General features: G+C 51.0%; 1 protein-coding gene across 7 annotated transcripts; it reads left to right on the top strand.

Moving 5' to 3' along the window:
- The first annotated feature begins 95 nt into the window (after positions 1 to 95).
- Positions 96 to 24,726, top strand: KLHL12 (kelch like family member 12). 7 transcript variants are annotated; one of them, XM_040616523.1, is made up of 12 exons: positions 96 to 161; positions 371 to 568; positions 7,144 to 7,297; positions 8,096 to 8,313; positions 10,851 to 11,000; positions 13,699 to 13,813; positions 16,094 to 16,200; positions 17,171 to 17,366; positions 18,107 to 18,265; positions 19,444 to 19,542; positions 22,572 to 22,758; positions 23,122 to 24,726. In XM_040616523.1, the coding sequence occupies exons 2-12, from the start codon at positions 383 to 385 to the stop codon at positions 23,246 to 23,248; spliced, it is 1,698 nt and encodes a 565-aa protein (XP_040472457.1). In that variant the 5' UTR covers positions 96 to 161; positions 371 to 382; the 3' UTR covers positions 23,249 to 24,726. The 7 variants fall into 7 exon arrangements, with proteins under 7 accessions (XP_040472457.1, XP_040472453.1, XP_040472450.1 ...); XM_040616519.1 differs by having other exon boundaries at positions 101 to 161; positions 22,548 to 22,758; XM_040616520.1 differs by lacking the exon at positions 96 to 161 and adding an exon at positions 4,304 to 4,401 and having other exon boundaries at positions 509 to 568; positions 22,548 to 22,758.
- Positions 24,727 to 25,355: the final 629 nt, after the last annotated feature.

Raw genomic sequence — 25,355 nt, 5'->3', positions numbered from 1 at the left:
GCCCCGGGAGGACGCAGGAGCCCGTTGCCCGGCAACAGCGGGGCACCGAGGGGCGGCGCGGCGGCGCGGCGCGGCGTAATGACGCCATCAGGGCGCGCCGCGCTGGGAGAGGGAAGGGAGGGGGAGGCGGGGTGTGCGGGCCGGGACCTCTCCCCGCGGCGGTGAGTGCGGGCGGGCTGCGCCGGGCGGGCCGTGCCAGCGGGGAGCGGGGCCGGGGCCGGGGCCGGCCTGTGCCCGGCGGCGCGGGGCGGGGGGGCAGAGGGAGAGGCAGGGAACAGAAGAGGGAGGGGCGGCGCGGCGGGCGGGCGGGCGCCCCCTGGCGGCGCGGCGGGCGGGCCGTGACATGTGGCCGTGCTGGCTGTGCCCGCAGGTGCCGGGCGCCATGGCCCCCCCCAAGGACATCATGACCAACTCGCACGCCAAGTCCATCCTCAACGCCATGAACGCCCTGCGGAAGAGCAACACGCTCTGCGACGTCACCCTCCGCGTGGAGCACAAGGACTTCCCGGCCCACCGCATCGTCCTGGCCGCCTGCAGCGACTATTTCTGCGCCATGTTCACCAGCGAGGTCGGTGTGGCCGGGGGCGCGGGCAGCCGCCGGGCCCGGCCGCTCCGCGGGGGGGAGGCAGGGCCGCCTCGGGGCCGGGCTGTGCCGCGGCGGGGCCTGCATCTCCGCCTGGTGGCCCTCGGTGCCTCTGCATCCCTGCCTGGTGGCCCTGGGCCCCCCCCCGTGGTGGCCCTCTGTCCCTCTGCATCCCTGCCTGGTGGCCTTGGGCCCCCCCGTGGTGGCCCTCGGTGCCTCTGCATCCCTGCCTGGTGGCCCTGGGCCCCCCCCGTGGTGGCCCTCTGTCCCTCTGCATCCCTGCCTGGTGGCCTTGGGCCCCCCCGTGGTGGCCCTCGGTGCCTCTGCATCCCTGCCTGGTGGCCCTGGGCCCCCCCGTGGTGGCCCTCGGTCCCTCTGCATCCCTGCCTGGTGGCCCTGGCCCCCCCCCCCCCCGTGGTGGCCCTCGGTCCCTCTGCATCCCTGCCTGGTGGCCCTGCCCCCCCCCCCCCCCCCGTGGTCGCCCTCGGTCCCTCTGCATCCCTGCCTGGTGGCCCTGGGCCCCCCCCGTGGTGGCCCTCTGTCCCTCTGCATCCCTGCCTGGTGGCCTTGGGCCCCCCCGTGGTGGCCCTTGGTCCCTCTGCATCCCTGCCTGGTGGCCTTGGGCCCCCCCGTGGTGGCCCTCTGTCCCTCTGCATCCCTGCCTGGTGGCCCTGGGCCCCCCCCCCCGTGGTGGCCCTTGGTCCCTCTGCATCCCTGCCTGGTGGCCCTGGGCCCCCCCCCCGTGGTGGCCCTCGGTGCCTCTGCATCCCTGCCTGGTGGCCCTGGGCCCCCCCGTGGTGGCCCTCGGTGCCTCTGCATCCCTGCCTGGTGGTCCTGGGTCCCCCCGTGGTGGCCCTCGGTGCCTCTGCATCCCTGCCTGGTGGCCCTGGGTCCCCCCGTGGTGGCCCTCGGTCCCTCTGCATCCCTGTCTGGTGGCCCTCGGTGCCTCTGCATCCCTGCCTGGTGGCCCTGGGCCCCCCCCCGTGGTGGCCCTCGGTGCCTCTGCATCCCTGCCTGGTGGCCCTGGGCCCCCCCGTGGTGGCCCTTGGTCCCTCTGCATCCCTGCCTGGTGGCCCTGGGCCCCCCCCCGTGGTGGCCCTTGGTCCCTCTGCATCCCTGTCTGGTGGCCCTTGGTCCCTCTGCATCCCTGCCTGGTGGCCCTGGGCCCCCCCCCGTGGTGGCACTCGGTGCCTCTGCATCCCTGCCTGGTGGCCCTGGTCCCTCTGCATCCCTGCCTGGTGGCCTTGGGCCCCCCCCGTGGTGGCCCTCCGTCCCTCTGGGTCCCCGCCTGGTGGCCCTGGGGCCCCTGGCGGTGATTCTCAGTCTCCTCATGGTGGCCCCAGCACCCTTCATCACAGCGTGGTGGGGACCAGAGGCTGGGACTGGCACCACGGTCCTGGATCATGGTCTGCTGTGTGACCAGCCTGTGCACCACGGAGCTGCCGGGCTGAGCAGGCAAGCTGGAAGGCTCCGATACATGGATTGATTTTTCTGGTGGTGCTTTATGGTCTTCATGCTTCTGGGCACGTTTCCTGGCGAGGGTACCAGCCCTCGTGCGAGGCCGGGAGAGCCGTGGTGCGTGCCCTAGACCGGGTGGCGCGTTAAGGCAGCCTTTGAAAACTGAAACGGAGGGTGTTTAGCTGGGGTCCTGGTCTCTCAGCTGGTGTGTGTAGGGTTGTGCTGCCACTGTCGCGAAGAGGATGTAACCGCTGGGGGTGAGGCTATGAGCCCGAGTTGCTGTGCTTGTCAAATCTCGCTTGCCAGGTCTCTGCGCTCAGTACTTACTGTATCGACACACGCTACCTGCATGCCCTTTCTCTGAGTCACTGGAAGGTGATATTTGAGCTAAAGCCGGCGTTTTTTTGTGTTATTCAATAGGAGATGCTTTGCCTGGCTTTGTCTTTTGTAAGTTTGAATCCATCTTTGTGGCTTTTTCACACAGAAGATGTTTTCCTTATCCTAGTAACTTCCCCATTAGCAGTGAGAAAAAAAAAAACTCCTAAGTAGCTCAAAGGTCCTAAAGACCTCCCTGCTAGCCTAGTGGTGCTTGCAGGAGAGAATGTTTTTCTTCTTTGTTTTATCCAGCAACGAACAGTGTTGGCAGAGCTCTCTGTGTGTACTCCTTTCAGGGCTGTGCTGGGTGAGCAGGTGTCTTAGTTTTTATGGGCCCGTGCAAATCAACCAAAGAAAGACTGTGTACGTGGACAGGCCACATACCAATATATTTTCTGTCCGTGTCTTCATGAAAGTTGCAAATTTTTCAGGTTTGTGCTCTTTCTTTGCATAAAGGAAATGTATTTTTTTTTTTTTAAATTACACAAAGCAAATGCAGTTCCTGGAGGCTGAAGTCCTCTGTTTACCAGTACCTTCAAGGTGCGCAGCGGTACAGCAGGCAGCACTGCTGCTTTGTGTTCATCTCCGTGTTCCTGTCAATGCTTGTGGCTTCGTGGACTTTATCTAGGCCGCCTCAGAGATCCCATCGCCCTGTGTGCTACAGAACATTCTTTGTGGCTGCTAACGAAGGCTGAGGATTGGTATACTTCGGTTCTAAGCTGAGATCATGGCACCTTCCTTCTTTATGCCTCATTTTACCTGTAACATTGTAGTGACCTTAATTCATAGATGTAATTCTTCCTAGAAAAATAAGTGCGTCCAGTGCCCAGTGGGCATGATTGCTCGATCTCTCACGCTCACTAATTGCCGCTGCTTTAAGGGTTTTACTACTTTTGCTTGATGGTATTTCTTCCAATTTTGCTTTTTCGTATGGAAACCCCAAAATGACAAACCTGCCAAGTGGCGTGCACAATTACCAGGTGTTTGTGGGAGAGTGTTCTCTGCAGGAAATGACAGCTTGGTAAGTCTCAAAGCAGACCCGCTTCCGATGCGTGCCGATGACAAGTATGTTGGTGAGTGTTATGGGATGGCAGCTGGTCACTCTCCAGACACTTGTGGGTACAGAGTGTTTTGGCCATGGCTGTAACTTGAGGGAACTTGGAATGCTGTGCTGCATAATGGACTAAGAGTCTCTGCAAGAGCTTTCTTTGCCTCATCATTTGCCTCCTGTGAATTTGGGGACTGCTTGGCTAGCTGTAATGTGTGGCTTTTTTCAGACTTGGGCTGCTCAAGGCTTTGTTCAGAACTGATCTCTGGGTTGTGCCCCCTGTCATGCACAGATGTAACATTGTGAATGGACAGTGTAGCACTGAGGCTGTCATCAGAGATTTTCGTCATAAAGAAATGTGTTTGCCAATCCATATATCTCTAGTTTCCATCCTTTGCTCACTTCCAACTTAACCATTTACTTTAAAAAGTTCTCAATCTTATTTAGTATTAGTTTCTTCCCATTTTCCAGAATCAGGAGAAACCACTGATCACCACTTGAACCCCTGGCTTTTGACACCTTTCTCTGCCCCTATGTTAAGTAGTGTGGGAAAACTGGAACACCCATCGGTTTTACTGACAGTGTTCTTCCTTGTAGTGAAAATTGAAGAGCAGTTTTAGCAAATGCTCCCTTGGATCCCAGTTAGGCACTGACATTTCTGTCTGTTAGGACAAGTTAGCATAACTTGGGATGTGTTAAGAGCTGACTGTTGGCTCCAGCTCAGAAGGAAACTAGTCTGTCTTCTTTTGGAGGAGGGTTCTGGAAATTGAAGGGGTTCTTCCCCTAGAAGGTGGAGCGATATTTTTCTGATTATAAAAATAAACAACTTCTGTTTCCAGGTTCTTACATGGTCATCTTCACTGTACTGTGAATGCCTTCCAGAATGCAGCGAGCCACACATTAGCACTGTCCTGCCAGCATCTCTTTTCCCGTATAGGTGAGGAGAAATTGGAGGGGTTTGTTAGAATATACTTTTGTGTATCTGCATTAGTGAAGGCAAAACCAAGACATGGCCTTGGATAAGAACGTGGTTCCAAAATTCTAAGTCCGTTCTCCTGCAGAGTGAGTTGCATGATATATGGATAGAATGGGAGGCAGCAACGTTATGTTCCACACCAGCCCTGCAGCCCCTGCCTTAAGGCTTTCAGCAGCTTAGGCATCCTGGGGTAAAACTCATGACAACTTCAAGTGACTCCCCTTAATTATGGGAATGTGTTTTCCTGGATGCTTCAGTTATTTCTGGGTCTGTAGTGCTGCATACTTTTTATAACATGTTAGAAAGGGGCTTGTGTTAGGGAGTATCAATCCCTTACTGCTTTACTTCTGCTGGTTAGCAGAATTCTGATACTAAACAATAAAGGGGGAAACTAATCTGAAATTCTGACAGCAGAGATGTCTTGTACCACTAAATGCCTGCGAAAGGAAAGCTGCTTGTACTGTGTTTTGATTAGCATTGTATGACCATAATTTTGCATTGCTTCTGAGTGCAAATATGTGGATGTGTTGATAAAAGAGGGACTCTCTGCCCCCACAGCACAGCACTAAGCACCGTGTACAGTTCTCTTAACACTGCATAGGCAGCCTGGAGCTACAGCTCCGAGTCTTCACGGGGTGTTCAGACTCAAAGAAGGAGATCAGAATGAAGACAATTTAAAGGCTGATGCAGAATAGCTTGGGATCCTAGCATCACGTACATTATGTGAAGTTACTTGAAATATTTTCTTCCTTCCAAGCAGTCTTGGCACACAAGTAAACTGCGAGCCAAATAACAAGCAAGTAGCGGAGCGCAGCAGAAGTAGGAGGGAAGCAGGAGGTAATAGCCTCTATCATATTAGTGTTGTCCCCGTGGTTTGTGTTTTAGTCAACAGTATAAAGAGAGTATGGGCATGGCTGATTATTGAATATTAACTGTGGGGACAAGAGCTTCTTTACCAGCACCAGGCTGGTCTGTGAAGAACAGGTGTCTACAACTGCAGCCTGAGGCAGTCTAATACATTACCAGGAGGTGCGGTGCCCTTGTAGTCTCCTGTCAGTAGATGTCTCTAACTTTGTATCCTCTTTCTTCTGAGTGTGCACGGTCTACATCTCAGTTTGCTTGTTGGAATGGTATGAACTTGTCAGTTTAGACCCTTGGTGACATCTGTGTGCTTCATCTGTTGTACCAAATAGCTTAGTCTCGTTTTAGGAATGTTTTGTGTAGACCAAGTTAAGGACTCATTTTACTTTCTAAATGCCATGCATTGCCTGACATACAGCAGGTCAGATGAGGTAGTTTGCTGTTCCTTTCTGACTCTGGATGCTATAAAGTTTGTTCAGTGTGTCAACAGACTTGAAAGACCTCTTCCCTCAAATTACTTTTGAGTATCACCATTGCCTCCTGTGTTTCTCTTCTCTGCTGTGAAGTGTATCTCTCTGCATCATGGAAATGGCTCAGTCTTAGCAGACACATTTCTTCCCTTCTGCTACTGTGTCATGGAATGCCTCTGCAGAAATACCCTTGACTGCTCTTACTTTTTCTACTTCTTTATTACCTCCTTTTTCCCCGGCTGTGGCAGATTCTGAGCCAAGTGATCATGCTTTCTGTTCACAGAGTATCTGCTCAATCTGTAATGAACTATAGACTCCTTGGCAAGAAAAGTCGTGGGCTTTCATCTGAATCGTGCTTGCACTGATACTGACTACTTTTTCAAAAGTAATGGGGAAAAAAGGTTGGGTTTGCAGCATGGAAGCATCCTTCTGTTGAGGTCCATTCATGCTGACAGGCTTGCAGTTATGTGCAGGGTTTGATTAGTGAGTCCACCTGCTAGCCCATTGTTCATGTTTCATTAGATGCTGTGCCAGCAGCTTCATGACGGATGCATTGAACCACAAAGCTGATGCTTTGTGAAATAGAATCTCAGTTTTATACCTATAGAAGTGCAAATTTGGTGGATTCCCAGAATTTATTATTCCCGAAGATTGACTGTTGAGAGGGTAACGTTCCTTCAAAAAAATAGTAATTCCGAAGTGATGCATCGTAGAGGTGATAAAATAGTCAGGGGACAAAGTCAAGATTGTGTAAGTACCATTACTGTATCTACTATCATTTTACTTTCAAGTGTTTAAGCTAAACCTATATTTTACCTTTAACTCTGAACTTCATGGCCTATAAATTGTCATGCTTTTTAGGAACCTTGACCATAAGCTTGAAGGATGGATCAGGAACTGAAGAGTTAGGAAAGATTTCTGTTTGGTTTGGTTTTAAAGTGGAGTGATGAGGTGAGGACTCCATGTAAACTGCAGCATGTCAAACGCATCCAGCCCAGGGGAGATCCCTCCCTGGGCTGTGTCTTGTAGTAAAGCTTGGAGTTACTGCATGGAGAGGAGAGTTTAGTTGTCTTGCACAAATGACACATGTAATTTCTGCTGTATCTAATCTCAGCTTGCTCATTTTACAGTGCAGTTTAACTGTCCTCCTGATCCGTAATGAACTTCGTCTCTTTTACTTGCCCTGTAAGTGAATTCTTTAGGGAAGTTCCCTCCTTCCCCTTGTTCTTTCAGTTCTTGTTCTCACAACGAAAGAAAGGACAAATCTGTTGAAACCTCTCTGACTGATCACATTTTTAAAAACCGCTGAGTGTTGTGGGCTTTTTGATCACATTACTGAAAAATAAACCTTTGTCTCCCTTCTAATTTACAGCTGTCAGAGAAAGATAAACCCTATGTAGATATCCAGGGACTGACAGCCTCCACCATGGAAATCCTGCTAGACTTTGTATATACAGAAACTGTTCACGTGACAGTAGAAAATGTCCAAGAATTGCTCCCAGCGGCATGTCTGCTTCAGCTGAAAGGTAATTGCCAAGTATCAGCACAAATTGAGAAATTGATGCTGTTTAGAGATTTGGTTTGTCTGACCTTCTGTAAATGGAAGACAGATTGTGGGAGGCGTGATATTTATAAGCTTATGTCAAACTTCTGTTGTCTTGTGCGCTGTGGTCTCCTTGGTAGAGGAACTGGTTTAAGTGGAAAAAAAGATGATAAAACAGGTTATTGTTCCATGCTTTGGGCTACTGTATTTCTGCATGAGAATTCCCAAGAGGATTTGTGGGCTGTATAGTGCACAAATGTTACAGCTCCATCAACTTGTTATAATAAGCAAATCCTAGATGCCATTTGACCTGCCATCATAGTATGTCTGGGTCATTAACAGACTGGTTGATGTCATTGCACATGCACCTATGGAGCTATCCCAGGCAATTATCCCAAATCCCAGGCAGCTTATGAAAAAGACATTGGAGAAAACCTAGAAATCTGGTAGCCATATCCACTAGCATATACATTTTTTGTTTATAATCCATGCAGCTGTGTACAACTCGCATGCGAGTCCCTTCCTAGTATAAGATTTATTTAATTTTTGTGTTCAGATAGAATAGCCAGAGATCAAAAGAGCTGATACACATGGTCTACTGCTTAGTGTTTTTACATCCCTCCAAAGAAATGTTTGCATGTGTGTTTCTGTAGTATTTTTGAGCTTGTTATTTGAGTTGGATTTTCATTGTTGTTTAGAACTTTCTTTTCTGAAGCCCGTTCCAAAGCAGTGGATTGATAGTAAGCATGCAGTGCTCATTCACCCCTCCAATTTTCCGTAGGTGTGAAACAAGCTTGCTGTGAGTTTCTAGAAAGCCAGCTGGATCCATCAAATTGTTTGGGCATTCGGGATTTTGCTGAGACACACAATTGTGTTGATCTAATGCAAGCTGCAGAGGTCTTCAGCCAGAAACATTTTCCAGAGGTGGTTCAGCATGAAGAGTTTATCCTCTTAAATCAAGAAGAGGTTGAAAAGCTCATCAAGTGTGATGAAATTCAGGTAAAACCTGAAAAGTACCATTACTGTGCAAAGCATTGAAGTAAAACATTGAAACCAGTCAATAATTAGTCTGTACTTCTAGGGTGGATTTTTCACACAATTCCTGAATTTTAATTTGATTTCCAAGAAGTTGCTTCTAATTTTTCAGCCGTGTCATCTGAAATTGATCAGTAACATGTAGTTTCTGTGTGAGAATTTGCTATCACTGAAGTGTTTCTTACGAGACAATCACAGTTACCTCTGCAGGGTTCTCGTTCCCTTGTCCCCTCCTTTCCCTGGAGGAGCTCTCAGAGGTTACAAAGACAAGTTGTCTCAATGCCTACATTTCAGAAATACCCCCAAGACTTTAACTTCTATTTGTAGACCGTTGCACGCTTCTCAGCAGCACAAGGAATGTGTGTGTCATCCCAGGCATTTGGGTGTCCTCCACTTTTACTAAGCAGCAGAATGCATGATGGTGCAGGGTAGCGCGACCCTTCAGGGAGTTACATACATATTTAGCTCCCTTAAGGTTGGTTTCTGGAGGATTTACTGTTTGGCTGGAACCTGTGGGGTACTTTCTTTCCAAATTCTTTATGAAAAAGTTAAACATTCCTTGGTAATGGGGAGGGGACTTGACTTATTTATTTTTTTTAATTGAGGTGGACTGTGTCGAGAGTTAATGTTTGCTTCACTTCTAAAAGAAGTGATGGAAGCAATCGCTATTCACAGTTCACAACAACATGAACTCTTCGAAGCGAAGCAATGTAAGTGATATCTTTGGTGAGACTCCTGAAAAGCCAATACAGGGTTAGCCAGAGGGGAATTCTTGATGTATGCTATGAAAGCCTGCCTTGAAAGTGACCTTCAGGCAAGGTGACATCCTCTTGTTAACAGGCCTGCTTGGGAAAGCAGCAGGATTGCAGTGAAGGACCCCGGCACAAGCCGAGGTAACGGCTGAGCGTGTTTGGTGTTTAACAAGCTGCAGCTGTAACGCTGTGAGGGTTTGGGCTTACGTGGGTTGTGGTGAGTACTGACACAACGCTGCTGGACAGGGAGGAGGAAATAGTGAGGTACTGGAGAATGACCCAGCCAAACTAATCGGATGACCCGCACAGGCGAAGTAAAATTCCTTGTGGATTGCAAGGACCTTGCAGACACACGGCGAGGTGTGCATGCCTTGTGTGCCAGTTCAGAGGTGATGTGCTGGGGGGGCACCCTCAGAAAATCCCCTGGCCCTTCGAGACCTACAACGGCAGGTGCTCCCTGTGGCACTGCTTAGTGTTACCCATTGCTTATCAGAAAACGGAAATGATTTCGTGAACAACAAAACTGTTAAATGTATCAGAGGACAGTCAGTTTGAGAGGGAATAAAATGATACAGGACTATTGCATTTAAGAAGGCGGTGGGGAAAATTGGAAACAATTAAGTACTCTGTTCTTGTGAGCTCTGATTGTCCTTTCCCTGTAATTCAAATAGAAAGAGGCCTTTTCAAATTACGCTGTAACAAATATAAATCAATGGTTTGGAACAATTGCCTTATGTAATTAACCTCTGGGGCTCCCTGCTTCAGAATATTCTGCAATGGACAGCTTCAAACTGAATTTCAAAGTGGACCAGTCATATATTGGTGGGAAGGTTCAAGCCTGTTATTACAGTATCTCCTTTTATCTTCCTATTTAATAACAGTTAACAGACCTCATGATAATAAATTAATGTCTGAATTACTTTTACAGTGGATAATCTGAAGACGTGCAAAAAGAAAACCAAGCCTAAATAATATGTTATAGAGCTTTTTACAATTCTTTCACTTTTGGCAGTCATAGATGTCCAAAGCACCTGAGGTTCTCTAAAAGTAGCAAATTTAGGCAGTTTAGTCAGTGTAATCTCAAAGTGGTGTGAGCACCAGCATATGTTGGTTCTAAATGGAGAGAGAAATAAACCAGTCACAAAATAAAATAAACAGTAGAAGGCAGGGTTCTCCACCCTGAAATCCAGTTGTTTATTGTTTCTTAAATGTGGTTTGAAATTAAAAAACAAAACAAAACTTAAATGTATCTGGTATGGCTTGGGTGTTAAAGGGGCAGTGCATGGGCACAGGGCTGCAGGGGGGTCGGCGAGATTCTGCTCCATTAAAAGGAAATGTGATTCTGATCATCTTTATGATGGTACTTTGCATTTTGCAGGACCATAACTCCTGCTCCGCTGAGAAGTCGGGGGAGCCACCTGTCACTGCGCTGTCCCAACAGAGTGGTGGCTCCCAGCTTCTGGCTCTGCTGCCTACCGTAAAGCTCTCTGTTCTGGTACTCATACTGCCACTTATTGATCTCAGCTGCAAGGAAAAAAACAAATGCAGTTTTAAGGAAAAGAAAATGAGGAAATTTCATAGTGCCTGTAAATACAGCTCACGGAAATTTCCATAACAGCCTCTTACTTGAAATGTCCTGCTTTTTTTGCTAGCTGTGAAGCAGTGTCAACAGCCTGGAAGTCGCCTGTTCCACAGCAGTAACTGAAATACCGCCCTGCAGTCTGATCCGTGTGTGCCTCCTCTTTCCAGGTGGACTCTGAAGAGCCAGTTTTTGAGGCAGTTATAAACTGGGTGAAGCACTCAAAAAAAGAACGGGAAGCATCGCTGCCAGAGCTGCTGCAGTATGTGCGCATGCCGCTTCTCACCCCCCGCTACATCACAGATGTCATCGACACTGAGGTATCGGCATCCAGGCTCAATGGGAGCCAGTACTGGTGTGTGATCGCTGTGTTCCCTGGTTAGACTGCCGCTGCCCTAATGAAACCAGTTTAAAGCTGCTTTCTCTGCTGATGCTTTTTGATGCTGGCTCTGTGGAGCTGTTCCTGTTCAGCTGCAGTGCCCACTGTTTCGCTCCGTGCCAGCCGTTGCGGCGTCCCGCTTCTCAGCTGGGAGGGCGCCCCATCCCAAGCCCTTAGTTGTCTCCTCTGGTATATGTAGCAACTTTCTGTCGTCATCTGTTACTAATTTCTAAGAAGCGCTTTTTGCCTTTGATTCACAAGGACTAGCAGGTCTCCTTCTCCAGGCTGAAGGTTGCTGGCGTGCGATCCTGGGGAGGGCACGGCCCCTCAGAAATTGTTTTAGGTGCAGGTGGGGAGCATGTACCTTTGAATGAGGACAGCAGCTGCGCAGGTCCGGGGCCGGCACGCAGCTAAGAGCCGTAGCCAATACTGCATCTTGGTGTGGCTGGGGTGTTGCAGGGGCACACCAAAATGTGGATAGTAAGAGATAGTTAAACTTGGAGTGGAAGTTTAATTCCAATCAGGAAGTGATGCTGACCCGGTGCCAGGTTTGGCAGGAAGGATCAGAGAGGTTCAATCCAGCACTGTGGTTTGATGTGAGGTAGCTAGTGGTTGCTAGCCCTTGTCACCTGATGGGTGCTGGGTGTTGAATGACAGACTTCTCTGCGTAGAGAAGTGCCCGATTTAGCAACATTTATCTCTAATCCCGTGTAAGTTAGCAGACAACACAAAGTTGGGGGGCGGGGGGAGCGTTGATGTGGGGGAGGGCAGGAGGCTCTGCAGGGGGATCTGGGCAGGCCGGGCCGATGGGCCAAGGCCAGTTGTAGGAGGTTCAACAGGGCTCAGTGCCGGGTCCGGCACCTGGGTCACACCAGCCCCACGCAGCGCTGCGGGCTGGGGGCAGGGGGCTGGGAACTGCCCGGAGGGAAGGGGGCTGGGGGGCTGGCTGACGGCAAACTGAACGTGAGCCCCCAGCGTGCCCAGGTGGCCAAGGAGCCCAACAGCATCCTGGCTTGTGGCACAGCAGTGTGGCCAGCAGGACCAGGGCAGTGACCGTCCCCCTGCACTCGGCACCGGCGCAGCCGCACCCCCAGCCCCGGGTTCAGTTTCGGCCCCTCACTCAGGAGGGACAGTGAGGGGCTGGAGCGTGTCCAGAGCCGGGCAGCGGGGCTGGGGCAGGGGCTGGGGCACAAGTGCTCTGAGGAGCGGCTGGGGGAACTGGGGGGGTTCAGCCTGCAGAGGAGGCGGCTCGGGGGGGCCCTCATGGCTCCCTACAGCTGCCGGACGGGAGGCTGTAGCGAGGTGGGTATCCATCTCTTCTCCCAAGGAACAAGTGACAGGACGAGAGGAAACGGCCTCAAGTTGCTCCAGGGGAGGTTTAGGTTGGACACGAGGAAAAACATCTTCACCGAAAGGGTGGTCAGGCACTGGAGCAGGCTGCCCCGGCAGGGGGTGGAATCACCACCCCTGGAGGTGCTCAGAAGACATGTAGATGTGGTGCTCAGGGACATGGTTCAGTGGTGGCCTTGGCAGTGCTGGGTTAATGGTTGGACCTGATGATCTTAAAGGTCCTTTCCAACCTAAATCATTCCATGATTCTAACGTGGTATAGCTGCCTTTTATGGATGTTCTTAAATACGAGCAGCTAACAGGCAGTTAAGCTGTGCCAGAGCCAAAATGTGTTTGGTCAGATTGTTATGGTCCGCTTTAAAGTGAAGTTAAAGCTAATGCAAAAGGGACTAGTAGCAAAACAATTAGATCTGTTCCAAAACTAGCCCAAGATAGTGTATAAAGGGGCTCAGCTTTCTTATCGCACAGGCAGGCCTCTCCAGTCTGGAAGTGACACACACTGATGGGACATCATCATCTCGGGGCAGCGTGGAGAGTAGAGTGTTGGTCCTGTCTGGCGTCACGTGCTCTGAACCTGGCCTTCTTGCACAAGTACCAAAAACTTGTAAAAATAAATCTTAACTTACTGCAGCAGCATATAGCAGCAAACAGCTAAAGGGAACTGAAGGCTGGATGTTCAAGGGAGGTTGGTGCAGGCGCTCAGCCAGGGAGGGGAACTGCACAGCGTTCTGCAAGGGGGAGATGAGACTGTCCTTGGGCTGCCGTGCCCCCCGCTTCTGTTAAAGAGGACCTTGTTGCTCCGGTTCTCTCTTCCCGTGTGCACAGGGATCAAGCTAACAGGTCCAGCTAAACTGCTTCATTGTGCTGTGCACCTTGTTTCTTTCTTCTTTAGTGGCAGGTGTATGCTGAAAGTTGAACATATAGGTCAGATCCAGCCAAACTGATCTCAAGTGTATTTTTTACTGCCAGTCCCCCTTCTCATACTTCAGCTGGCGTAAATGTAGCAAAATTGGCTTTTCCTTAGTTTTCCAATATAGTTGTTTTCGTTATGGAACCTGCAGTGCCAGACTTTGTGTGAAGGTTGAGCCACATCATCTCAGCTGCAGTCCAGTCTTAAGTTGTCTCCACATTTCCTTGCATGCAAGTATTTGCACCGTGACTCTGCTAGCAACAGCCTGCGCACAAGTCATTTTTATGCTGTCTGAGCTGATGAGAGTTGGCTTTAGGACAGTTCTCCTGAGGGATCTTAAAATACATTGCATGTACCAGTGACTCATGTTTTTCCTCAGCCTTTTATAAGATGCAGTCTGCAGTGCAGAGACCTCGTAGATGAAGCTAAGAAATTTCATCTTCGGCCTGAGCTCCGGAGTCAGATGCAAGGACCCAGGACTAGAGCCCGTCTAGGTGAGCAGCGAAGGGCAGGACGCGAAGGCGGGCTGGGGCGTTGGCAGGTACTGTGTTACACACCGTGCCCAGTGCCTTGTGCTTGTACTGAAGTGCTGCACAGCAGAACTTGTCAATCCACAGGCCCCAGTGGTACAGAAAGGGGACTGGAGCAAAGGACAGAGGTGTGGGTTTTTTCAAAGCAGAATTGTTTAGTGGCAGCGTGGGGGCTCGTTGGTTGCCTTTAATCCCAGGACCCTGCTGTAACCATAAAACCAGTTTCCTTACTCGTTCGTACCTCCAGATATGTTTGACTCAGTGTGCACCTGTCCAAGATTTGTGGGAAGAGTTTCTTCCTGTCTAAAAAGGCAGATGTTGGAAACAAAAAGAGCTGTGAGGTGGAGGACGGTTCAGCAAAGAGGGGAGGGCACAAGGGGGGAGGTGGAGAGGTCCCCCTTTCCTTTCAGAGGTACTTCCCCACCCCTCCCCAAGTCTTGTTAAGGCAAATAAATGGTGATTTATGCCTCTGTTTCAGTAAATCCTACCAAACACAGTCTGAATTGTTGGGAAAACGCTTGGCTTAGGGGTGTAAGCACTTGAGAGCAACATAAACAGTAGGAATGGCCTACAGGAGAAGGAAAAGTGTTTTACTGGCTTCTTCATGACTGTAGCTAATCCTCACCAGATGCCCCTTTTCTTACCTTCAGACTCGCTCTCTCTGCCGTGCCTTTATCCCGGGTGTACTCCCAGGGCACTGCCATCGGTGCCAGCATTGACTTCTGCTGCCAGCGCACCTCCCTGCGTGTTCTCCAGTGCTGCTGCTTGTGTAATGGAGAGGGACCCTGGCAAACCCCGTGCGGCCAGTTCCTGTTATTAACGCTGTTTTAAGGGGCAGAAAGCAGTTTAACTACTAAAGGAGGAGGGCAGATCAGGTTTGCTGGAGCATAAACTTTTTTGGCCTGCAGGGAATGTTTTGATGTGGGCGTAGTCCAGGCACGTCTCTGTTTTTGTGGGAACATCCTACGCAGGTTTCAATGACATGCAGTTCAGCTCAGCCTGTCATTTCAGAAAGACATTTCATTTTGTTCTTAGTTGGAATGCTTCACCTGATAAAGGAGATACCACAAAATCGTTTTATTGTTTAATTGTACAGGTGAAAGCTAAGCACCTTATTGGTAAGGTTCATCTTCTGGATTCAGCCCTGCCTTTTTTTAATTGTTTCAATACCATCTGCTGTCAGCAATGCTCTTATCCTGTGTCACTTATAAACTGTGATCAAGTGGTGTATTTATTTTCTATGGGATAAACTGAAACAATTGCACTTTCAGCTGTTATACCAGACTGGAGGCTTTCCAAGTTGTTGTTGGAGCTGCTTTGTGATTCCTTTCCAGTTATTTTTTTATATTATTGTTCTTCATCTGAGGTTGCAGCTGTTTTGCCTTGTGACAGACAGGGTCTTGTTAAATCTTTATTGCTTGGTGTTCGGTCCTCTGATGAAAAGCTGGACGGTTCTAAACTAATAAAACTCTGTTACAGAAGGGCCCAAGGAATCCAGAAGATGCTCATCTATTTTTAAAACTCTGATAGAGGCCTGCCTTCAAGGCAGTCGTTACAAGGGTGATGCAGACCCTCCATATCACAGGTGTTATTTAACAGTCACAAAGAAAATAAGAAAAATTCGTGGACCGTCTCAGAGAAAAGAAAGTAGATGGAAGGCAGCTTTTGAAATAAAATACATAAGACTTGAGACAATTCCTGGGAGAATACTTCATAAATTTTTCAGGTTTCAGTCAGCCTGACTTGCTTCTCTGTGAAGTGGGGAACAAAGGTGCCATCTGGCCTGGATGTCACTTGCAGACAAGGGGAGAAGGCCTTGTTTTGGGAGGAGGCTGCAGGGAAGCAGATATTTTCCTTCCGCTTTCATGGGGTGGTCGGAGGTTTGGGAGAAAATCGTGGAAAGAATAAAAAAGAAGATATAAATGAGCCAAGTCCAGCACCTAACTTGGTCAGCTTGTCTTCTCAAAGCACCTCTGATATCGAGTATTAACAGCCCTTCAGCAGATGGCTGCTAGCACCTGAGTCAGTCTTATTGCCCCGTGTCCTGGAAGAGTTCCTCTCTCGTCTCCCCCGCCGAGGACAGCGGGACTCCAAGTGCCTGTAGCCAGTGGAATGGTGAAAACAGGGGTTTAGAGGCAGCTCATTGCACTGGGGAAGGCTCAGTGTTCCTTCAGGTGGTTCCCTTGAAGTGACCCCGTGGTTGTGAAGGGTTTGACTTGACTTTGCTCTCCCTCTTTGCTCTAGGAGCTAATGAAGTGCTGCTTGTGATCGGCGGCTTTGGCAGCCAGCAGTCACCGATTGATGTTGTGGAGAAATATGACCCGAAGACTCAGGAGTGGAGTTTCTTGCCAGTAAGGGACCATTTTTGACCACCGTTGGGTTGAACAGGCTGTGATCAAACGCTGATCCTGTAGCATCAGCTCTATAACATTCCTCTTCAGGCTGTCCTTTGTGTTCTGCTTCGAATTTCTGACAGAAATTCTTCGGGCTGCTAGGGCTTACGTAGTGAATGCCGAAACAGCTTCACATTTTCAGATCTGCTAAGTAAGCTTTGTATAAGAGGTAGCTGTCATATTTCTAATCAGATGAGCCTACAGAGACCCACATCTTTGTTGTGGGAGTGAGAGCTATCATATTTCCTATTGAAGGGGTGTTAAGCTTTAAGGTTAGTGATGATAACTGAAATGTCAATAGGAATAGTGTAATCAGTTTTGCTTTCAGGCAAGCTGCATGATCTCTGTGGATTCATCGTTTCTGAGCATAATGGGACATAGTAAGGAAGAGAGAATTCCTGAACTGAGGACTGTTTCTACCCAAATTTAGAATCACCTTCATCTGTGTGAAATGGTGGAGAACTGCCTCTTCTTCAGTATCACTAATCGCAAAAACCAGTATCCCCTGGTGTCCCAAAATTCTGTTCTTTTTTTGGAGGCTAAAAGCTTCAGGTATTTTAATAAAATATTCTAAGTCTCCACATTTTTCCATTAACAGTCTCTGCAGGGAGCCAGTGGAGGGCACACAGACCTCCAAGATGCATCAAAGATTCATTAGCAGCATAAGATAAATGACATTTAATGCAAAATGGTTTAAGTGCAAAGAGATCCAGCTGCGAGAAGAGAGTATGGCAGAGACTGAATACAGGCAGGGGAAGGCAGGTGCAGTTGTTAAGGCTGTATCCTTTAAATCCCCAGTGCTGTTTGCCTCTGTGGTTAGTGGGCTGTTTTCCATAGAGCAGCAAAAAAGGATGGAAGAACAGCAATTGGTCTCCAAGCATCAGCGTTATATCCTCTCGTGACATTTTTGTTCCTTTTACTGTATTAGAGCATCACCCGTAAGAGGCGCTACGTTGCTACAGTGTCCCTGCACGATCGGATCTATGTGATTGGGGGGTACGACGGCCGCTCTCGTCTCAGCTCGGTGGAGTGCTTGGATTATACATCAGATGAGGATGGCATCTGGTACTCTGTGGCTCCGATGAACGTACGGCGAGGCCTGGCAGGAGCCACAACCCTTGGAGGTATGTGCTGGTCACCGTACCGACAGGGCGGTGTAGCCTGTTCAGTTCTCGTCCTGAAATGCCCTGAGCTGGTATGTGCGGCGTGGGATGGCTCTGAGGGAGGAGGTGAGTCTGAAATTCTGCCTTCTCATCGTTTGGATGTAGAAATGGAAAGCTTGCCCACATACCCTGAGAGGAGCTCTGCCTCCGCTTCATTTTTACAGCATGTGTCTGTGCATTGAGGGGAAAGGAGCTAGGAGGGGTTATGGAGTGGGAAGCTCTTGGGATGGCGACAGTGTTGCGTATTACTGAGCGCAGGACACAGAGTACAGCAACAACCATCCAACACCGGGGAGAGGCTGAAGCTGGAGCATGTGCAGTGAAGGATTCTTAAGACTTTGAGGAGGTGCTGACGTGCTGTTAGCGATAAGCAGGTTTTGGGTATGGCAGTGTTTCAGCAGGTTCTGCACCATGAAATAAGTAACCGGGGTGTGTATGTTCTCTTTCATCCATCAGCAAGAAGCAGGTTTAAGGGCCACATGGGTTTTATGTTTGCTTTGTTTGTTGGGTCTGCGAGCAGGCTAATGCAGTGAGCTAGGGTGAGGAGGCTGGGCTTGTCTTGGCTCCGAAGTGCCAAGATCTGCAGTTGTTCCTGTATTTTGCAGTCCGTGTTGTGGCTTTGCTCCATCTGTGAGGGGCTTCTTGCTCCGCGTGCACGCCTGATGCTTGACTCTGAGTCCAACCTCTGTCTAACATTGCAGACATGATCTATGTTTCTGGTGGGTTTGATGGAAGCAGACGTCACACCAGTATGGAGCGATATGACCCAAACATCGATCAGTGGAGTATGCTGGGAGATATGCAGACAGCGCGGGAAGGAGCAGGACTTGTTGTAGCTAACGGAGTTATCTACTGCCTCGGTAGGTACCCTTAGGACCTCTAGGTGTTCCGCAAATCCTTTTTACAGAAATGACAGTGCAGATGCTGGCTGTGGGGAGCACCAATTATGTCATGTCCGGGTTAGAAGGTTTAACTTCACTGCAGTGGGCGCTGCACAGCTCTGTCGGCGAAGGCAGCCTGCTCTCACCGTTACCATCGCAATGGCTTAGACTAGAGCTGCCACATAACTACAGTAAGTGCTGTCCGAAGCAAACTGGGCACAATCAGCCTACGGGGACGAGCGGCGCCAGCTGAGGTTTGTGTGGACTGGGCAGTGGCTAAAATGCTCTAGAGGTGAAGCAGATAGCCACAGGACAGAGGATGCATCTGCTCCACACAAAGCAATGTTGGTTATAGTGCTCAAAATATGTATCCCTAGCCGTATGTTTTCTAGTCCTCTGTGTAGCACTTGTTTCATTTTCAGAGACCCACACCAGCTGTAAATACAGTGAGAGTGCTGGAGGACAAATCACTCTGAAGATTTCAGAACGCTTGTTCTGTAGATACACCCCCTGGGCCCCAGAAAAGGCAGGCCCAGCACTGGACCCACATCTGTTGCAGCCCCGTTCCTGGGGAGTCACAGATACTGGACACTGGTTTATGGGTTCCACTTCCCTCTCCCAAATTCTTCTTCCTCACGCTGTCCCCCCAGGCCGATGTCAGCACACTGCTCCTTTGCTGAAGTTGCACGATGAGATGTCTTGGTGTCCTCTTGTGAAACAGCTCTTTGAGGCATCCTAGCCTACACTGCGTAGCCTCCTAGTGCCAGCTGGCGCTTGCAGCACACAGAGCCTGAGCCGCCGCCAGGTCTGGAGGCCGTACGTCTGCTTTGGGAGGGCAGCATCAACGTGGGCACCAGCACGCTCGGCGGCAGCTGTGGGCAGTGTGGTGCTAACCTGGCTCTGCTGGCTTGGAGGGGTGATGTTTTCTCTCAGCTCGGCCCCGAGCGGTGCAGGGGCAGAGCTCGCTCCGGGCTGGCTCCGGGCTGGCATTGCAAGCTGCAGGGATCCTCTTTGTCCTGCCGGCCCCGGCGTGCTGTGAGCTGCGCTGATGGCAGCGCGGTGTTGTGCTAAGGATGAACCAGGCATGTTATTACTCTCCACACAGAAAACGTTTTCCAGAAGTCAGACCCATGGTTTGCTCCTGTATTTTGTTTCAGGTGGCTATGACGGGCTGAACATACTAAATTCTGTAGAGAGGTACGATCCCCACACTGGACACTGGACAAATGTCACCCCAATGGCCACTAAGCGCTCAGGTAAGAGCCCACAGCTCCTTGAGGTCAAAACGCGTTGTGCTGCGCAGAGGAAGCAGTCACTGCTGGCTCGTTCTGCTGTCCTGGAGGATGTTGGCTGGCCCCAGCAGGTGATTTGGCTTTGAGAAGGGATGATTTTAGGGCGTGCTGACTTAACTCCCCAGATGAAAGATTAATTTTCACGTGCCTGATGTCTCCATCCCATGCTAAGATGCACATAGAGGAATGTGTGTTTGGGTTTATAGGTTACAGGGAGGAAGTCCTGTGTGACTTCCATGATGAGGAACAGCGCACGGCTTGGAGAGGAGCTGGCAAGGCACAAAGTACAGGCTGTAGTGCAAGATAATGGGGCAGTTTAAGTCGGTGCTTGTCAGCTGCACAGGACTTGGCAAGGGCAGGAGGTGCCCTGGCAGGCTGCTCCTTCATCTTGCTCTGCTTTGTGAAACGCTGGGCCTCGGCTCCTGGGGCAGCAGCAATGCAGGGAGCAGCACTGCCAGGGCAGCGTCACACTGCAACAATATTACGTTAACAGCTTGCAACACAGCGCAGTCACACATTAATTATCCCCCGCCAACTCTTCTGTCTTTCCTGCTTGGTGTTCTCGCTGAGCTTTAAGTTCGGCGGCTGTATCTAGGAGAAAATTATAGTTTGAATCCTACTTTGGGAATAACTTTCTGTCTCTACTTTCCTTCATTCCTCCAAGGAGTTCCTGTGGGGCTCACGCAGCTCCTCTGTGCTCAAAGTGCTGGCCCTCTGCTGTTGCGCTGTGCCTCGGGCCAGCTGCCCCGGGCCTCCACAGCCACGCCAGCGAGCAGCCGTGGCCTTGCTCAGCCATGCGGATGGGCAGGATGCTCAGTGCCTCTGCAGCTTTGTGGTTCTCAATGGAGCAGTTGAGCTGTGCTTACCGGCCCTCTTTCAAAACCCTTTTGAAGTCCCTTTTTCTCTAGTTCTTTCGGTAAATGTCCTTTACAGTTAGCCTAGGCAGCGTTGTTTCTCTGTGTTCTCTGCTAGAGCGTTCTTGTTCAGGGACAAGTGCTGGTTACTCAAAAGTGGTCTCTGTTCTAAAAACATTGAAGCTTTCTTGTGCCTGCAGTGGTGTTCACCAAAACCCCAAGCTGTAAACGTTTACTCTTCTGACAGGGCTGTTCCTGTTAAGTGGGAAATACTTTCCAACCCACATAAGCCGAGAATGGATTTGATTTAGAAGTTGGTTGCTTTCCACATCCGAGAAGACCCCACATTCAAACACATGATAAAATCTGCGGGTTTTCCTACGTCAGAACCAACATGCAAGACCTACCCACAGATCTCTAGAAAGCTTAAGGATGAGACTGGTTTCCCCAAGGGATCTGTTGCGTGCACCACAGAAGGTGGCTTCAAGCAAGACCAAAAGCAAAGGGTTCAAGGGAAAAAGCCTTTTATAAAAAGTGTTTCCCGGGTCCGTGCTAGCTTCCCACAAGACTCGGAGGCTTCTGGTAGCAGTGCTTAAGCCCAGAGAGCAGGCTCTTCAGTGCCACAAGTGAGCAGCAACATGGTGAGGCTCTTGGCCCCGGCACTGGCTCAGCCAGGTTCCTTCCTCAGTGCTGGGACCTGGAGCACCAAGATCTGGAACGGGGGTGCGCCCAAGAACAGGTTTTGCCCCCAGTTTTTGTGCTGCTGCTCTGTGGCACTAACACCCCAAACTACCGTTAGCTTAGACACTAGTTGCCCTTGCAGCTTCCACCCTGGTATCAGTTCCAGCCCATTCGTCCTGGTGACCTTGGACCCTGTCGGACTTCTTTTTCCCCAAGGCTTTGACGCGCTTCCTAGAGCTGTCTGCGTGCGGGTATTTGAATTCAAAGACCAGGACTAACAGTAGTCTTGCCTTCCTTCACAGAGATTGTCTTCTCCTTGTTTCTCTTCATCTCTTAGGACAGATTCTGGAGGTAGGCCACCCCTCGGAAACCTCGGCCATATGGCACTGCCAGATCCCACTCCCCTGAGGAGGCCTCGGTCTGATCGCTCTTCCCAGCCAAAGTCTTCCTCACTGAGGCTATCGGAGAGCCCACTGCGGCAGCCTGGCTGCTCCCCGCCGCCCTGGTGCTGTCACCAAAGGCAGGCGGTGGAAGCGAGGTTGCATTTGGTGGAACAGAAAGTCTCTTTGTACCCTGTTGGCAGAAAAAACAGATCTGCCCAAGAGCTGCAGGGTGGCTGGCTCGTTTCCTTCAAGACAGCTGTCGGTGCAATCGTTATGTGTTGATGGTAACGGCTCGCGATGCGGCTTGCAACAGCAGCAGCTGTTGGCCGGGGCACCTAAGGCCACTGAGTGCTCGTTGTCTGAGCTGCATTCCTTGGTGCTCTACCTGACGGGAGCTGCAGATGAGGAAACAGAGGCTGGCAGAGGTTTATTTCCTGCTGTTGTCATAAATTCCCAGTTGGGCCAGCTGTATTGTTGATTGCTTTTGCTGTGAGAACAGCTGTTCAGACAGATGCTTATGCCATTTACACCTCTGTGACTGTGTAGTAGACACCAGTTTTCATTTCCCTGCCTGCCAGAGGAGCAGTGCCAAAGAAATCCCTCCTCCAGCTTCGCATGGAGCAGTGTCATTCTCCTTGCCACAGCCAAGGGCTGGGTGACACCAGGGGGCCAGAAACGCCAGAGAAGCCGGTCCCTGTGCTGGCAGAGTCCCAGCCAGCCACCCGCCAGCAGAGCGAGCCTGGTGCTGGTCTGTTCAGGGGGTTGGGGTGTCTTTCAGCCACGGTCAGTATCTCATATTGCTAGTGCTGCCCTGGCTGCAGCCTTGCTCCGTCCCCCTTATGCCAGAGATTCAGCAGCATTTGGTAAGAGGAAGAGGTTTTCATGTATTGTATTGGAGGCAACAACAAGGGAAGACACCGGGTTATGACGGCTCTTCTGTGGGACACACGGGCATAAGAAAGTGTCCTTCAAAGCAGGAGGAACAGACCTAGTTCAGCCTTGTAACAGCGAGCCCCAGGCCAGGTGCTGACGGTGTCACTCGTGGGTGTAGCTGTGCTGCCTTCTCTCTCTCCAGGGGCTGGAGTGGCTCTGCTGAATGACCATATTTATGTAGTTGGCGGGTTTGATGGGACGGCACATCTCTCCTCCGTGGAAGCCTATAATATTCGCACTGATTCTTGGACAACTGTGACAAGCATGACAACCCCCCGCTGCTACGTGGGGGCCACCGTGCTGCGGGGAAGGCTGTACGCAATCGCTGGGTAAGCGGCTGCCCTGGGCTCGAGAGGGAGATGCTCTGCATGTCTGTCTGCTGGAACAGGGGAGTTGAGGTGGCCCAGCCTGCTGCCCCATTTCAGCTGGCCTCTCCTCACGTTTATATTTTCAAGCGTTATGAGAGGAGGCAGCCCACTGAGTCACCACCCAGCCTGAACAGGCAGCGTGATGGTCCAGGGCCAAGACAGGCAGGAGAGCGGCAGCAGACAGCAAAAAGGAGCCTTAATGCAGTGGTTTCATTTCAGGCCGTTCCCACAGTACTTGGCTGCCCAGCCTCCCAGGAAGGGCTCTGAACACCTCGACCATTTCCTCCAGCAGCATCCCTCACCTGTAACTTTCTGTCCTTGCAGATACGATGGCAACTCGCTGCTGAGCAGCATTGAGTGCTATGATCCCATCATTGACAACTGGGAAGTGGTAACCTCCCTGGGGATGCAGCGCTGTGACGCCGGAGTCTGCGTCCTTCGGGAGAAGTGATCTGGAGGGAACTTACAAGGAAGAACATCCTAAAAAGTCTCGGCTGGAGGAAGAGTCCCAAGTGGTTTGCAGTGACTGTTCTTGAGAGTTGCGGATGCTGTGGAAATAGGCACCAGAACAGCAGCTTTCTGTGCTGCTTTTGACTAGAGCATGTGCATAAACGTGTTATCTCGGCAGTCATTTGAAATCAGGGGCTCTGAAGATGGAGGAAGTGGTGAAGTAGGTCAGGGGAAGCTGCATTCTCTGCTGTTCCTGTGGCTAAGTCTATCGGCAGAGCAGAGATGCCCCCAGCCTTGGTGTCAGCCAGCCTGGTGAACGCTTCCGAAGACATGTACATACAACTGGATGGTCTCTTCAGCCACTGCAGGACCACACAGGTCCTCTGGTTGCTCTCGGCCACGTGGATGTGTGAGGGTGAATCCAGCTGCTCTTATGTTCCAGCTTCAAATCATCTTGTACATACTGAATGTTTAAACATGCTCCTCGAGCACCCAGCAGTGCAGAGCCAAGCTGGGTGAGCATGTGTACGGGGGTCCTGCGCTGCAGCTGCAGGTTCCTCACAGGTCTGCACGCAAAAGAAGTTGCAGGTGAAAGCTGTCAGCTACTGAGCCCCAAAAGCCTGAGGCTGCGGGGGGTAGAGGGCAGGGGGGGAAGCTCATCGCCTGGTGTGGAAGCAGGTCTGCAGCGTTTGTGCTCTGATAAGGGGCTCAGCAAGGTTTATCACATCATATTTCCCTCAAAAAAAAAAAAAAAGCTTGACAGACCCAGCTGCAAAGTGCTGCATTGTCTGGCAGCAGGAGCCTTGCGGTACGGCGGCAGTGCCTTTGCTCCCACCCCTGTGGGGAGGTCACCACGCAGGGGCCGAGGCCCTGGGAGCAGGGGCACAATTGCTACTGTCACATAGATCTTGCTGGTGAGCGACGGGGCTTCGTCCCTGGACGCACCTCTGTCCGGCACGCCCACGTCAGCCTTTCAGTCAAGTTCATTGTGTTGATTTTCCTTTTTTCTAGGATTTGTCTGCTTCCAGGGCTGTTTTGGAGTGACAACCAGGATTCTGTTCTGCCCTTTGTTCTCAGCTGTTTTTCCCCTGCCTTGTAATTCCACATCCTCTGGCACTAGCTACCCTTCACCTGCCCCACGAGCCCCAAGTGAGAGCTTCATCACTGGCTCACTGGAGCGCTCTCTCCTCAGCATGTCTTCTGCCTCGCTGCGTTTCTGGGAGCGCGGGGCTCTCCGGCGGTGTCAGCTTGGCCCCCGCGGTGCCTGGGCTCTGTGTAGTGCTGCTCGTTGAGCTTCCTGCTGACTCCTTGCTTGGGGGACAGGGTGGGATCAGGGACGTGCTAGCATGACTTAAATATGCACTTTTGGCCAACGCTCTGACCTTCTGCGTTTGTTTCTATCACACAAGTGTTCTGTGGTTTTGTTTCCTATGTTTATTTTTTAATGAAAATATAAAGAATAAAGTATTTCCTGAGCCAGTGGGATTTTACCTTCTGTTCTTTACCTTCAGGACATTTGTCTGAGTACTGTGTGGAGGGTACGTGCAAACCCTGTGCAGCCGCCTTCAGCGGTGCCTCTCCCCTGCGGCTGCACTGTGTAGCAAAAAACTGCTCCGTCTGTTGAGAGCCACAGCACAAAAATTTCCCAGGCCCAGAGGACCTGCTAAGGGGGCAAATTTGTTGCAAGACCCAATCCAGAAGAGCATGAAAGGCAGCAGAGATGAGGAAAAGACCGTGGTAGTAGTCGACAGTGGTAGTTGGTTGACAGTGACAACTGGTCAACAGCAAACTGAACGTGAGCCCCCAGTGTGCCCAGGTGGCCAAGGAGCCCAACAGCATCCTGGCTTGTGGCACAGCAGTGTGGCCAGCAGGACCAGGGCAGTGACCGTCCCCCTGCACTCGGCACCGGCGCAGCCGCACCCCCAGCCCCGGGTTCAGTTTCGGCCCCTCACTCAGGAGGGACAGTGAGGGGCTGGAGCGTGTCCAGAGCCGGGCAGCGGGGCTGGGGCAGGGGCTGGGGCACAAGTGCTCTGAGGAGCGGCTGGGGGAACTGGGGGGGTTCAGCCTGCAGAGGAGGCGGCTCGGGGGGGCCCTCATGGCTCCCTACA

The sequence above is a fragment of the Falco naumanni genome, chromosome 17, assembly GCF_017639655.2.
Source record: "Falco naumanni isolate bFalNau1 chromosome 17, bFalNau1.pat, whole genome shotgun sequence".
NCBI classification, from domain to species: domain Eukaryota; kingdom Metazoa; phylum Chordata; class Aves; order Falconiformes; family Falconidae; genus Falco; species Falco naumanni.
This window is presented reverse-complemented; position numbering and strand designations above follow the sequence as displayed.